We start from the raw sequence: 14,971 nt of genomic DNA on the forward strand, positions 1-14,971 counted from the left end.
CGGCATGACGACTGCAAAGGGGAAGAGAGAACTGAGCCAGGAAAGGGGTGAAATTTATTCATTCTGCCTTTCCAGTCTCCCCATCACCTCTTTTCCAGCCCTGCCTCCCTCCTTCCCTCCCTCCCTCTGGGAATATACATCCTACTCTGCAATAAAACCCCACCCCGTGTTTATTTATTACCCTTATTCTTTCTTTAATGGCTCCTATCTTGTTGCTTTTCTTGTTCACTAGATCATTTCAGCCTGGACTGTCTGTTTGAGGTCATGTTTTTCAATGATTTATTACCCAAGACCGTCAACCAGCTCCTTTCTCTCTTCCTCCCTCTCCCCTTTTTTTATTCTTTTTATTTAATAGGCTGCAAATCAGCTCTAATGGGAAAAAAAGAAACCCAACCCAACCCTAGAATAACAACGATGCTGTCCCAGGATCACAAGCGGCGCTTTGAGAGAGAAGGGGCATCTCAGAGCCTCCCACGGAGCAATTCCAGCTCCCATAAACGGATGCCCGCTCCCAGCGAATTCAAAGGGGTCGGCTTAAGAAACGAGGCTGCTGTACCCAGATGCCAACTGCCAGGTTCAAAAGGAAATACGTCACCACCACCACCACGTCTGGAACGCCAAACGGCGGCGAAAGAGCGGGGATTTCTGCGTGGGAATTGTTCTCCATGGATGGACGGCGTATCTCAGCCCGAAGAGAAGAGCAGTTCGCTGTAGCTTCCTCCTGGCTGCTTCCAAGCCGAGGGGAATTGATCATTAAACCAGCAAGTGGCGGAACTCCCACAACTTTCCTCCAGAGATCAGGGGCGGCCCACCTGTCCAGCTAAAACAGCCTCAGATTTGGCCCAGGTCGTTTGGGCGTCCCGTGGCCAGGAGGCCGGAAGACTCGTCCCTTCTGATGACCTGAAGCCAAGGTTGGATCCTGCTTCTATTCCCCCTTCGGGTGGCTATGGAGGTTCTCCATCATCCAGGTCACAGTGGCCCCCAAAGTGCTTTCCCAAAAGGCAACTGGACTTTCTCGGGTTCAATTTTTTTCTTTTTTTTTGGAAAATGTTCCGCTTCTCATTCAAGAAGCTTCCTCACAACCAAAGAAACTTCTTAAACGAGAAGTGAAGTGTTTTCAAGGGGAAAAAAACAACAACCAAGAAAGTCCAGTTTAGGAAAGCACCTTTTGGGATCCATCCTTGGAAGTCTCGGGTAACTTTCCTCCATCTGCTATGGCAAGTGGGGGGGGGGCTACACCCACCCACACCCCCACAGAGGCACACGGACAATTTGACCACCTGAAAGGGCGCTTCTCCAACTTTCAGAAGATGCGCTGGGAGAAATCCTGGGCACCCTAAACTGATGCTGGCTTCTGTATCTGGCAAGCTCTCTTCGATAGGGTTGGAACGGCAGCTCCCACTACGGACCTGGGTGGATCCACGCTGGACTTGGCTATGGCTAGGAGGACCTGGACACGAGGACGCCCTTGAGGGACGAAGTCGATCCCTTTCACAGGGAGCAAATCCCTCTCCGTATCGGGTTGAAGCTTAAAAGCCAACCCCTTGGGCAATTTCCAATTTGGTTTCTTGACGATGGGTTTGCTATTTGCCCCCTCCGGCTTCCCAGCCTGTCCAGTGTGCCTTTGACATCACCGGGTGGCCTCCCACCCAAGGATGAATAGTTCTTGACTTGGCCTAGCGGAGACCAGCTAACAATGGCCTGGGGCTGCCCCCTCGTGGCGATGCTTTTAGGAAAAAAGTGAACTCCCATTTAAAACTGTGGAGGTAAGAGGCTTGTGTTAATTCTCAACCTCTACCTTCATACGCTTTTGGGGCAGCCTTAAAAACTCGGTTCTTCAAAAAGGAACATTTATTCACTCAATTTGTAAGGAAAGCTAAGGGCATGGTGCCTCTTGGGGGGTGGGGTGGGGGCTCATTGGATCTATTGATAATTGTAGCGGGTTGAAATCTAGACCTCTTTAAAGTTTCTAAGATTGCGAAACACAGCCTTAAAGATGGCTAGAATCTTTGAAGAACATTGCTGTAAAATTTCAAAAAAAAAAAAACCCCTACATGTCCAGGGAAGAAAAACTGGCCTCTTCATGGGTTGCATGAGATCATGGGTTGATCATGGGTTGATCATGGGATCCATTCTTTCACCTTAAGAGACCAAAGCCCCATTCAGCCCAATCTTACCAGCCTCCCCTTTTTCACCCCGTCCACCGCCCACCTCTTACAAACATTGACATGTCGTTAATGTGTCAACCTTTTCGTTTGCGTGTGGCATCCTTCAGTTAAGCGGTTGTGTTAAAGTCTAACCCCGGAGGGCTGGAGGATGCGGAAACGCCGTCATCCGAGACACACAGAAGGGATCATAAATGGCAACTCTGCACCCTTGAGAGGGGGGCAGTCAAGGTGCCAAGCGCCTGCTTTCAACAGGCGTAAAGTAACCGATACGCAGAGTGGATCAGTTCTCGGATGGGAGGCCACCCAGAGACCCAAGGGCTGCAGGCAAGATGGAAAAGTCAAAAGACACACTCCAAAATTCCAGAATGCCTGGCAAGAAAATTCCCCTCTCCCCAGCATCCAAATTCAACAGGGGGGGTCAGCATACACCAGATGTTGAACTATCTCTCACCCCCCACACACATTTTTCTCTCCCCAACAGCAAAGAGAGGACAACGACCGAACAAAGATTTCCTAAAAAGCTCATGCAAAACCAGAGTTGTTTTATTTGTGCCAGAAAATAAATACCAGTGCACGTTCCTTATGGTTTTTTTTTTCCCCTATAAAAGCATGTTTACAAAAAAAAAAACAACACACACACATCACGGAACTGCATACAACGGTGTGGTTTTCTTGTTTGGCTGGTCTCGGACACAAACTCGATGCCGTAGCTACCGTTTGTCGAACAACGCGCAAAAGCAAGCTGGGAGGCGCAGGAAGGAAGATTACGGGGTGCCTCGTCTTCCAGGAATGCCGCAGAATGCGTCCTGTGCGAATCTCATGGAAAGATAACGAAAAGACGCATACGAGGGATGGAGACGAACGGAAGCGGCTGCTTTCAATCCCAAGTAGCCGGGACTGACATGGCTGCTTTCATCCCAAGCTCTAAGGCGGCGTTTCCCAAGCTTGGCCTCTCTTAAGATGGGTGGACTTCAATTTCCAGGATTCAACTCCTATGAAAGCAGCCGCTTCCCTTCATTGCCCTCCCACGTGTGCAAGCGCGTTTTGTGCGAAGCGGCTATTTTCACATGACAAAAGAGCAGAGTCTGACATGGCTGCCTTTATCTCAAGCTCTATGGCTGTACTTCCCAAGCCTGGCCACTTTAAGATGGGTGGACTTCAAGTCCCAGAATTCCCTCGCCAGCTTGGATCCTGGGAGTTGAAGTCCACCCCTCTTAAAGCGGCCAAGCTTGAGAAAAAACTGTTCTAGTGGGAGTGCAGGACTCTTCCTATTTGCTGGGACGACATAGTCTTATGAACATGGGTCCGTCCCAGTTCCGGATCCATGCTGGAAATAAAATGCCCTTGAGGTGCAATCCTTCCTGCCGCCAAGATCACCCCAAATCCCTCCTACCTCCCCCCACCCCCCCATAAAGAGGAAAACCACCAGCAAGGTCAGGTTTCCCCGCCTGGGTTCCTTGCAAGGAAGCTGCAGCAGGAAAACCTCTGCCTGCGAGGGAGTCTTGGCTGCAAAAGAGCGCAGCTAACCGGACCGTCCCTAGAAGTCGAAAAGAGGGTCGCTGGTTTTTAATTCAAAACTTTTTTTTTTATAAAATCCTTTCTCTTTCGCAAGGAAAACAGCTCTGGGGAAGAAAGGGAAGACGCGGGAGGGGGAGGAGGTAAAAGCCACCTAATTAAATAAAAAAAAAAGGGGGGGGAATCTCATCGACATACAAAGATGAAGCTACAAAAAGTTTCACAGCTGGGTTTCTGTCCCGTGTCCAGTTTGGCCCCTAAAAAAAAACCCCCAAACCTCCTTCCTCTCCTTTTCCTTCCAGCCCACCCGCAAGCAACCGTCAGTCGTCCAGCCCTATGTTTCTGAAAAGGTACGACATGGATTCCCCGTTGTGGATTCTGCGGATGGCCTCCGAGAGGATCAGGCTGATGTCCACCGTCTTAATCTTGGGGCACTGAAGCTTCTGGATCTCGTGAGGGATGGTGTTGGTCACCACAACCTGAAACAAAGCGGATGCGAACTCGGTAAAATATTTCTAGGGCCTTTTTAGAGTGGGGGGGCTCACGCCGGGAACTGACTGACCTTGCCTGCGAAGTGCTTAGACCCTGTTTCTCAACCTCGGCCACTGGGAATCGGTGTGGACTTCAATTCCCAGAATTCCCCATCCGGCTTGGCCGGCTGGGGAATTCTGGGAAAGGAAGTCCACCCATTTTAAAAGTTGCCAAGGTTTTAAAAAAAACAACAACACTGGCCTGCCTTCCTTCTTGGGCACCCAGGCCCAGACGATGCGGGAGCAGGAGCCGAGACTTGAACCCGGGGGGCGGGAGATTCGAACCCAGGGCCTCCCGTGCCCACGTGCCACGCCACCCTTCCCCGGCTGCATTTCTGCCAGAGGGTCCTCCTCCCGCCTACCTCATCGATCGCCGACTCCTCTATCAACCGGGGGGCGTCGGAGGAGAGGAGGCCGTGGGTGGCCATGACGAAAATCTTATAGGCGCCTCGCTCCTTCAGGGTCTCTGCGGCCGCCAGGAAACTGTCCACGTCATCGATGATGTCATCCTGGCCGGGGAGACCAAGGGGGTCGTTAGAAGGGGCCGGGGGTTCACCTGCCTCCCGCTGGGGGACCTTCCACCCCGTCGTTTGCAGGGGGGGCCCTTGGCTTTTCCGGCCACGTTCCCGCAGGCCCCTCTGCACGGCGCAAGTTCCAGAAGCGGGGAAAGAGAAAGGGGTGTTCTTGAAATCGAGGCGGGAGACTCGCCCCCAAACTCCCGCCTCTTCTTGTACAGGCAGGCTCTGAGCCGCGCAGGCCTCCGGGCCGCGTCCGCCACCTACCACAATGATGGCTATTCGCCCCCCGACGTCTCCAACCACCGTGATGGGCGGCTTCTCTTTCGGAATCAGCACTGGCGAAAAGGAGGAGAGGAAACCGGGGTGGGGATTTCTGCCTCGGCCCCTGCAAAATGCCACCCCCCGCCCCCCGGACAAGGCGGTCTGCAGCCAACCCGGCTCTGATCAAGGAGACCGAGGAGGGGTCACCCTAAGAGGACCCAACTTCTGAATTTCTCATCGCTTTTAGAGCCCGAGAAGGTGGAGGGTTCCTTTCTGAGTTTCTCCCCCTACGTCCCCTCTTATCCGACCGTTCTCTGTTCCGCACCTCTTCCTCCTTCTCCCAAGGCCATCCGCGCTCTCAGTCCATCCCAGTCCCACACCCTCCACCCCTCCTTTGAGCGCAGCCCTCCAAACAAGGCGGATCCACACACACACACACACACCCAGAAATTCCCCCCTTGCCTTCCGCCCATGGATTTGCAGCCATGCAAGCCACGCCGCGCTCCCTGCCCGAGGCTACTTACTGGGGATCTCCAAGCTGGGGTGGATGGCAGCGGCGCTTTTGGCAGTTGGGGGCGAATGGCGCCCGTCCACCAGATCGGACTCAGCATCTTGAGCCTCTCCGTGGATGACGGCGATGCCCAGCCTCAGGCGCTCGGCAAACGACTGCGCCCTGCCGAGGAGGACAATGAGCCCACCGTGCCCTTGGCCTGGGCACAGGTGCCAGGAGAGGACCCTCACCCCCATAACAGGGGTGTCCAGCTGTGGCTGCTTTAAGACCCGTGGACCTCACAACCCTCAGAATTCCCCAGCCAGCCATGCTGGGAATCGAAGTCCGCAGGTCTTAAAGCGGCCAAGATCGGACACCCCTGCCCTTCTGAATTCTGGGGAAAGACTAGATGGGCTTAGGAAGCCGGCGACCCCACCTACCTCTTCGCAGAGGCAGGAGACTTGGCCACAATCACAGCGTTCCTGTAGTCCGGAATCTACACAACGAAAAGCAGAACCACCACACTCAGAGCTGGCCTGTTATGCTGACCGCGGAAGGGGCGTTTCAGGCGGCCCCGGATCCTTTCTTCTACGGGAGCTAGAGAAGCCAAAACCGGGGTGCTGCCTCTCCCCCCCCCCCACAAACTCCCCCAGATTCCAAGCTGCGATGCCCCCCGCGATTCGGGGCCATCTAAGCCCTAGAGATGACCTGCCTTTCCCCGTGGTTTCATTTTTGGCCTCCGTCCTAAAAGGAGCAGGGGGCTTGTCTTTACCCCCACCCACCGCATTTCATCCGCCCACCCCCGAGAGGCCGAGGATTCGGGCTGGCTCACCTCTTCCTGGATGTACTGCAGCAGAAACGGCGATGCTCTCAGGTTGTCCACCGGCACGTTGAAGAAGCCCTGGATTTCCTTTTGGTGCAAATCCATGGTGATCAGGTGAGTCAGCCCTTTGGGGAGGGCAGAAGGAATAACACGTCGGGGTTGGCCTTGCTCCGCCCGGGCTGCCCGTGTTAGCCGGGCGAGGGCGGAAGGCCCTTACCTGCCTTGCACATCATGGAGGCCAGGAGCTTGGAGACGATGGAGCCCCTCTTCCGCATCTTGCACTGCTTGCTGTAGGGGAAGTAGGGCACCACGCCGATGATGCTTTTGGCGCAGGAGGTCTTGCAGGCGTAGACCATGATCAGCAGCTCCATGATGATGGTGTTCACGTCCCTGGAAGGAGAGGACGCCAGTCCAGCCCACGGCCCTTCACCTGGGGGGATCGGCCTGGTTCCCCCCCCCGCCCCGCCCCAAGTTACAACTGGCCCTCCTCGCTGCTCCATAGGTGGAGTTAGAAGACCAACGTGGTAAGCGTGTCGGAGGACAGTCTGAAACACGCAACACACAACTGTCAAATTAAAGCATCGTTTTCGCAAACGGGCCAAGACGGACAAGCAGAACGAATTCGAGGAGGCTCATGTCCAGGCGGCGCTTGCAAAACTCACTTGGAAACCGTCTGGATGATGAAAACGTCTTTGCCCCTCACAGACTCCTGGATCTGCACCCTCGTTTCTACCAAAAAGGAAAAAAACAGAGGTGCTCAGGGCTTACGCACGAGTGTAAAGCAGGGGTCTTCGGCCTTGGCCACTTTAAGCTTGGTGGACTTCAACACCCAGGATTCCCCAGCCAGCAACGCTGGCTTTGGAGTTCTGGGAGTTGAAGTCCGCCAGCCTTAAAGTGGCCAAGGTTGGAGACCCCTGGTGTAAGATAAAGTACATCTCATTGTGATGTAAAATGGGAACCCACAACAACACTCCTCGGCCTCGTGGCTTTTGAAAGCCAGAACAAAGTGGGCCCCGTTGCAAACGAAAAGATTCTCCGGGAAGCGGGCATGCTGTGCTTGTGCCTGCGCAGCAGAGGAGGGCGAGACATTGAATGAACCGGTTGCTCCTCCCGTTCCAGCCTTCAGGGAGTGAGGCCACGGGGGCCCTCTACTCACCTCTGTTTGCCTCCTGGTACACCTGAACCTTGCCCATTTCCACACCCAGGCGCCTGTAGAACGATCCGAGAGAGAAAGCAAGGTCATGAAGAGGATCCATCAGGTATGGACTTCAGCTCCAAGGATTCTCCAGCCAGCAGGTGGACTAGTGAATTCTGGGAGTTGAAGTCCACAAGTCTTAAACTTGCCAAGTTTGAAGGCCCTTGCTCTAAATTCTGTGTGTGCGTGAGGGAGGGAGGGAGAGACTATCAACCATCCCCCACCCCACCCGCCCATATCAAAATCCTACTGCTGAAAACAGCCAGGGGGAAGGACGGGGGCGCAGGGGAGCCTTACTCCGCAATCCTTTTCGAGAGCTCCATGCAGGAGGGGTTGGAGTTGGCTGAGAAGAGGACCAGGCCACCCTTTGTGACATTCATGATGAGCCCAGGTCCAACAGGGGCCACACAAAACATCAAAACTGCCTTTGTCGTCCTGCCTTCGGATAGACTGCCAAAAAATAAAACAAAAAAGGTTTTAAAAAATCCCACCAAGGACTTTTCAGCAACCCTCAATCGAACAAAAGCTACTGAAATCTTGCATCTCAAGAGTTTGTGCAGGAGGCTTTAAAGCAACGGTCTTCCAACTTGGCCAGTTTAAGGCTTGTGGACTTCAACTCCCAGAATTCCTGAGCCAACATGGCTGGAGGAGGAGGAGGAATTCTGGTCCACAAGTCTTAAAGCTGCCAAGTTTGAAGATCCCTGATTTAAAGCGACGTTCCTCAACCTCCACCACTTTAAGATGGGCGGACTTTCAACTCCTACAATTCCCATCTTAAAGTAGTGGAGGTTGAAACAACTGACTGAGAGGACCTTGATTCCACCAGCTTTTCACCCAGCAACACAAGAGATGCCTTTCTGAAGGGGGAAAAAAAAACCTCATTTATAACCTCCCATCGTTCGAGGAACCTCATTTACCAAGTAGCTTAAGAATCCGAAGGCCGCACAAACCAGGGATGAATAAATGCAGGTACAGTCACCTAAACGTTAAGCCTTCCCGACCAAACAGATTTTGGCTCCACCACAGCAATGTTCTGACTCCAAAGCCTTGGACAGGCTTAACAGTCTACACACAACAATCAACGGTTAATTCAGCCATTTTTTTCCTTCCCCATTGGCTGTTTCCGACCACAGAAAAGCACTCCCAGTTCTTTGCACTTACAAATAAAGGTGTAATCCAGGAAAAGAGTTTAGGTAACTCAGCCCTCCGCTCTTCAGTCTTCTAGAATGTTGCTTTGCACCTGCAGAAAAAGTATATATACACATATACATATATACGTACATATATATAAAAGCAAGAAGTCTGTTTACTATCTTTGAAAACCAAAACCAGGAAATAACTTCAGTCACCCGCCAGCAAGTGTCGGATTAGGCTTAGACAAAGTCCCAGATCTCATGAGCGTTCCTTAAAATGCACCCCCGTCCCGTCTTGGGACATCGTCCAATGCCAAATTCATTACCCAGAGAGGATTAGTTTTCTCCTAACAAGAATTGGAATGTACACATTGTGCTAAAATCCAGAAATGTCTGGACCAATAAGAGATCCAAAGATTCTAACATGAAAAGTGCCCCTCTAATTGTGGCATCTATTCAGAAAAAAAATATTTTGAGCCAGAACTGCATCCAGCACCGGCCAACAACATTGTAAAAGTCTTTTTTCCCCCTTAAGTCTTGTCTCCAGGCAAACCAAAAATATTCTGTTTGTTGAGGTCTGGTGTCGTTTTCCTGCCCAAAGCAATTTGGAAAATCCCTTTCATACTTCATAAGACATTCTCTGCCTTTTCTGTGCAAATACATCAATCAGCCTCTTGTCCCCGAGCGAGCAGCCAGCCGTTGGGAAGGGGAGAGAAAGAGGAAAGGCACAAAAACACAACGACAATGCAGTGGAGAATGAAAACCACAATGCACAACCCAAAACCGGGTCTTGTGGCACAGGGGCCAATGGCAACTTCAACTGGCACGGGCCTTAAGGGTGGCAAGGAAGGCTGGCGGCTGCAAGCGAGTCGCAGGGCAAGGATGAATTTGTAAAATAAAAGCCAGGGTTCAATTGGTGAATCATGCAAATCCCCTAGGTGAACCGGCTGGAATCAGTGATTTGCGATGAAGCCGCACGAAGACCACATTCTGGGAGTGAAGCCCATGAAATAATAAAATCTCTACGTGGCAGACAGATCTCTTTCAAGTGCAAGAATCTTCCCAGAGGCCATTTTGGGATTCTCGTGTAATCAAGCCTGGTTTTCTGCAGCAGGTTCCCCCCGAAAAGGGATCAGGAAACCCATTCTGCTTCCTTCCCGGGATCCGCTTTGAAGTCACTGCAATCCTAGAGCCGAGGACCCCACGGCCGGCCCAGGGCTCCCCAAAAGCCGCATTTCACAGCCTCTCAGAAGGGCCAAATTCCCTCTTGGGGGGCAGGGAGAGAAAGAGAGACACCGTGATTTCCATCCCGTTTTCCTTGCCAGCTCTCTGTATTCCATCTCATCTACCTCTAAATAGAATTTAATCAAGGGGTGTGCTGAAATCCAGCAAGAGCACCCTCCGCTTCCTTGCCCGTCAGTGGGGACATCCAACGCACAAGATTCCTGCTGACCACAGAGCAGCCTTCTCTTTTGTTCACTTGACAGCCATGGATATTTCAAGTCGCCAGCAGGTCCTTCCTGCCTCCTGGCAGAGGGGGGACCAGGTGCGTGGGGCAGGTGTTGTACAATGTATGGGCTCCATCTGGATTTAGAAACATAGCTGTAGGCCACAACGGGAGGGAAAACTGCAAGAAAGCAGCCTTGGATGTGCAAGACCGCTAGTGAAGATTGCACACGCAGCTGTAAAAGTACCACAGAACAACGCCCCCCCCCCCCATAAAAATAAAAGGCACAGAGAAATAAAATAAAAGTGAGTTGAGGCAGAGAGGCTGTAAAACCGCAGAGGCTGATCTGAACCTGTTTAAACGCCATCGGGGCCACCATCCGTCTTCTCCCCTCCCTGCAGATTTTTTTGAGCGGCGGGACGTGGCAACAGGTAACTGGGCAGCAGAAAAGTCACCCCTCCATTCTGGTCCCTCCGCAAACCCAGCCGCACATTCAAATTCTGCAGGGAAATAAAATCCCTCCCAAAGCAAAAAGGGCATCGGCCCGACGGTAAACAACACGACGACTCAGGCCGCAGGGAGGAGAAAGTCCAGCCTCCGTGGAGCCGGGCTGAAGTCTGAGTGGGAAATACCCATGGACGTTTCTCCAGAAACGGGTGGACATTTGGGGGGGGGGGGTGTTCATCCAGCCTCCTCCAGGCTTGAGATTTCCAGGAAACCTCCCTCCTCCCAGCGCTTTCTCTGGCCTCCAAAGTTGCTGTTTTTTCAGCTGTTGCTTCGAGTCCTCCGAACCCCAAAACCACGCAGCCCCCTTCACCACATTCCTCCTCCTTCCACGCCTCGCTCACCCCCAAAAGGACAAAAACTTCATTTCAACGGCCCTTTTGCATTTTCTCTCCCCCATTGCATCTCCCCCCAAACTCAACCAGCCGCACCCGCAGTGACTTCATGAAAAAGGCCTAATTCCCAGAATGTCACATAGAGGGGCGGGTGAGTGGGGAGATGCACGCAAGATCACCCCCCCGGAATAAAGCAACCCCTAAATAAACCAGGCTCTGTGGAATTGGGGAGGGGGCCCTCATCTGCTCCCATTAAAGGGCCGCCCAGCTGTGCAGGAGCCCCCTAAAAACTCACCCCTAAAACCCCTTTCAGGGCTACCAGATAAGCAATGCAAGGGGGGACATCAGACGGAAAGGCCTCCCCCCGCCCCCGCTGAACCAGAAAGATGTTGGGGCCCTTAAGCAGACACATTACAATATATGTCATAATAAAATATAAGACCATATAGGATAATATAATATAGATCAGGCTATAAATTTCATTTTGATAGATGCTGATTAATGTATGTTTGAGTGAAAAAGGATTTATCCTATTCGTCCTCTTGCAATTAAGCTTTGGGGGAGGGGGGGAAACAAGGCATGTTTGAATGTCTCCAAGACCCCCCCCCCAGGAAACCTATTTTATCCCCTAACCTATTGCTCTTTGCAGTTCATTTTCCAGAAAAAAAGCAGGCGCTATCGATCCCACAGGAAGCTCGCTGAGATGAGTAGCGATATAAATGTGCAAATAAATAAAATAATACGGTCCTTCCGATTGAGTTCCGGGGGGGCAGGACAACCGGACATGCGTGCGAGGGGACCCACAGGGACCCTCAATATAAGGCATAATTCGATTATAGAGCAGAATAAGGGAGCAGGCGGAGGGATAATAGGACGAATATCCCTCTCCTTGCAGTTGGGAGGGGCACCCCAGACTCACACGTGTCTGCATGAGGCTGCAGGAAATCTATCATAGATTAAGAGGATTAAAAACCCCGTAATATACCATGTTAATTAAATTATACTATAAATTTAACACCCCCCCATTTCTGCAGAGGCAGCACAGATAAGATGCAGCCCATTATTTACAATGTAACGACAGAATAATAGAGAATATCCCACGGATCAAGACCACCCGAGGCCCCTTCCGGGTCAATTTGGGGAGCGGGGTCAGCACAGACGCCCCCCCCTCCAAGCCCAGGAAAGTCTGCCACAAATAGAATAAAGTGGCTTCCTGGGAGAATTCACGCAGCCTTGAATGGGGTCAATACTGACCACGACCCCCCCCCAATCACAAAGACCCCTCCCCAAGCAGCCCCCCCACCCAAGAGCCCCCTTTGACGGGGGGGAGGAGCGGCGGCGCGGGCGCATTCATACGTGCATCTTCCGTGTCCGCCCGGCCTTGCTCCGCTCTCCCCCGCCAGGAGACCCCCCCTCCCAGGGCGGGGCTTGTGGGGCGGGGGGGGTCGCGCCCCCACCACGACCACCACCCACCTGCGCCCCGCGGCGGGGCTGGCACGGCGGCGGCTGCAAAATGGCGGCGGGGCGGGGCGGCTCAGGCCCCGCCCCTGGCGACCCTCCGCCAATCCGAGCCCACGGCGGCGCTCTAAGCCCCCCTCCGGCCTTCTCCATCCTTCAGAGGCAGCGGCGGTCGGCCTCGCGGGGTCCTTGGACCGGGGAGCGGGCTTCAGCCCGGGAAAAGGGAGCCTGGGCTGCCCGGAAAGCAGTGCAACTCGCACTTTGCCGTCCGTTTCAAAGGGGGGGGGGGGTCTCCCCCAAAGACACATTGCATCCCCGGAAGGACCCCTCCCCAAATGCCATTGAAACCCACCCTTGAGGGCTGCCACACCTTTCTCGCATGGGGGATGGGCAGCTTTGGGGGTGCCCCGCCTTCCCTGTCCTGCTGGGCTTTGCTCAGGTAGAGGGGGGAGTTCCTGGCAAACCTGTCTTGCTCGTGGGGGGGGGGATATGGTGGGGGGGGTCCATCACAACAATTGCACTACATAAGACTGCTGCAAAGGAACTTTATTGCCACAGCATGTGCACAAAGAAATGTTTTATGGGCAGAGGGCAGGAAGGGGCCTTCTTGGTCAATTCAAATCTTCGAGCCCCCCGCCCCCCCCAGAACAGCTGGGTCCAGTTGGCCATTGCCAGACCCCCAAGTCCAACAGAAACCAGAGGGGGCCCCTCCTGCTTCATCCACGCCGTCAGCGAAACCTGCTTCCCCAGCCTAAGCCATCCGGATCTCCGTTTGGGAGGCGGCCCTGGATTTCCTCCTGCTGGACCAGGACAAGAGGGTGTCCTCCCCGAAGGCCCCCTCAAAGGCCCCCCGCACGGACCGCCGGAAGCTCTTCTGACCCATGAAGACATAGAGAAGCGGGTTGAGGCAGCTGTTGAAGAAAGCCAGGCTGGACGCCAGCGGGACGCCCAGGTGCAGCACCCTCTTGACCACTGGGCTGCCGGATGTCTTGGACATCTCCAGCAGGGAGAGGACGTGGTAGGGCGAGTAGCAGAGGAAGAAGGAGGCTGTCACGGCCGCAATGATCCGGAGAGGCTTGGGCGACTTGGCCAGGCGCCTGCGCTGCACCTGGAAAGCCACCACGCCGTGGCAGGTGGCGATCACCGTAAAGGGCAGCAAGAAGCCAAAGACGAACCTGGCCAGGATCATGGCTCTGTGCCTTTTCCGCCACAGGATCCGGCTCCCCTCGCTGGAGTAGTTGCTGGAGAGGGCAAAGTTGTTGTAGCAGCTGGTGGCATTCCTCGCACTCAGGGCCGTGTCTCGGAAGAGGAAGTATGGGGAGCTGATGAGCAAGGCTGCCCCCCAGGTCACCAGCGCGATGGCCCAGGCCAGCCGGGGCTTCCGGTGGTTCCTGGACCACACCGGCAGCACCACCAAGAGGCAGCGGTCCAGGCTGATGATGGTCAGGAGGAAGACGCTGGCGAACATGTTGAGGAAGGCCAGGCTGCTGTTGAGTTTGCAGAGGAAACGTCCGAAGGGCCAGTGGAAGTCCAGCGCCGTGTAGGCGATGCTCAGCGGCAGGAAGAAGGTGAAGACGAAGTCGGCCAGCGCCAGGTTGAGGAACCACACCACGTTCACCGTCTTCTCCATCTTGAAGCCGGCGATCCAGATGACCAGGCCGTTCCCGGTCACCCCCAGGAGACAGGCCACCCCGTAGACCGCGATGGAAAGGAGATGCAGGGTCCTTTCGATGCCCTGGGAGGGGCCGGGGGCTGAAGGGGTCAGGAAGGGCGAGAGGGAGGCGTTTTCCATTCGGAAGAGAGAATCCTGAAATGGGGTAAACGTCAAGTTGATCTCACTGGTGGAGGGGGCCAAGAACGGTTTAAAAAGTACAGAGAAAAGCAATCCAACGGGAAGAAAATGCCCCCCCCAAAAAAAAACACCTTGGATTGAAGCAAAATTTGGCCTAATGGCAATTACATTAATTTTATTTGAATATTAAGCGACACATTATTGTTTTTCTTACTTAGGAATATCGTATCGCGGCTCACATTTTCAAGCATTGTCCCCCTATTTCTGTTCCATATGAGGTTTGATTTCTACACTAGCTCCAGTTGGGATTTTGTTCTGCTTAAACCCCCCTTTTTAATTTTATTGTCAATATATTGATTTCCCTTGCTCCCTTTGATTTTTTAAAAAATCATTTCCCTCCTTCTCTTTTCCTCTATGCTGACAGAAATCCTCTTACTCTGTTCTTTTCCCTCTATTTCTCCTGGGAGGGGAGAAATATATGGGAAAACTCACCCCTCTTCTCTCCTCTTCCAACCGATGTCTCTCCCTGATCGAATTCTGGGTCGCTATCCCCACCGTGTCGCATTTTGTCTGTTCCTTTGGAAGAGGGATCTTCCCAGCGGTGATTCAGGGTGGCTTGAAGATTTTCCTTCTTCTTTCCATAAGTGTGACTTTAGGGGAATTTGATTTATTTAATATATTCCACCTCTCCTTCCTCAATCTGTTATTGATGGAACTTTAAGCCTTTAAAAAGAATTATTCAAACTGTGAATTTATTGGAATTCAGGTGCTTGATGGCGGAGGTTGGCTGCCCTGCTTAGAT

General features: G+C 53.2%; 2 protein-coding genes across 4 annotated transcripts; both read right to left on the reverse strand.

Moving 5' to 3' along the window:
- Positions 1-2,690: 2,690 nt before the first annotated feature.
- PRPSAP2 (phosphoribosyl pyrophosphate synthetase associated protein 2) lies at positions 2,691-12,440 on the reverse strand. 3 transcript variants are annotated; one of them, XM_026704426.2, is made up of 12 exons: positions 12,393-12,440; positions 8,662-8,740; positions 7,798-7,950; positions 7,462-7,514; positions 6,968-7,034; positions 6,523-6,695; positions 6,315-6,430; positions 5,923-5,978; positions 5,517-5,665; positions 4,996-5,066; positions 4,576-4,722; positions 2,691-4,162 (listed from the first exon to the last, which is right to left on the reverse strand). In XM_026704426.2, the coding sequence occupies exons 3-12, from the start codon at positions 7,914-7,916 to the stop codon at positions 4,004-4,006; spliced, it is 1,110 nt and encodes a 369-aa protein (XP_026560211.1). In that variant the 5' UTR covers positions 7,917-7,950; positions 8,662-8,740; positions 12,393-12,440; the 3' UTR covers positions 2,691-4,003. The 3 variants fall into 3 exon arrangements, with proteins under 3 accessions (XP_026560211.1, XP_026560209.1, XP_026560210.1); XM_026704424.2 differs by having other exon boundaries at positions 12,276-12,440; XM_026704425.2 differs by lacking the exon at positions 12,393-12,440 and adding an exon at positions 10,433-10,709.
- A 468-nt stretch (positions 12,441-12,908) lies between these two features.
- LOC113438981 (chemerin-like receptor 1) lies at positions 12,909-14,892 on the reverse strand. The gene is made up of 2 exons (XM_026704617.2): positions 14,662-14,892; positions 12,909-14,184 (listed from the first exon to the last, which is right to left on the reverse strand). Exon 2 carries the CDS (start codon positions 14,167-14,169, stop codon positions 13,129-13,131), a length of 1,041 nt encoding a protein of 346 aa, XP_026560402.1. The 5' UTR covers positions 14,170-14,184; positions 14,662-14,892; the 3' UTR covers positions 12,909-13,128.
- Between the last annotated feature and the right edge of the window lie 79 nt (positions 14,893-14,971).

This window comes from Pseudonaja textilis, chromosome 14 (assembly GCF_049901715.1).
Source record: "Pseudonaja textilis isolate UNSWEBS1 chromosome 14, rPseTex1.2, whole genome shotgun sequence".
Classification (NCBI taxonomy): Eukaryota; Metazoa; Chordata; class Lepidosauria; order Squamata; family Elapidae; genus Pseudonaja; species Pseudonaja textilis.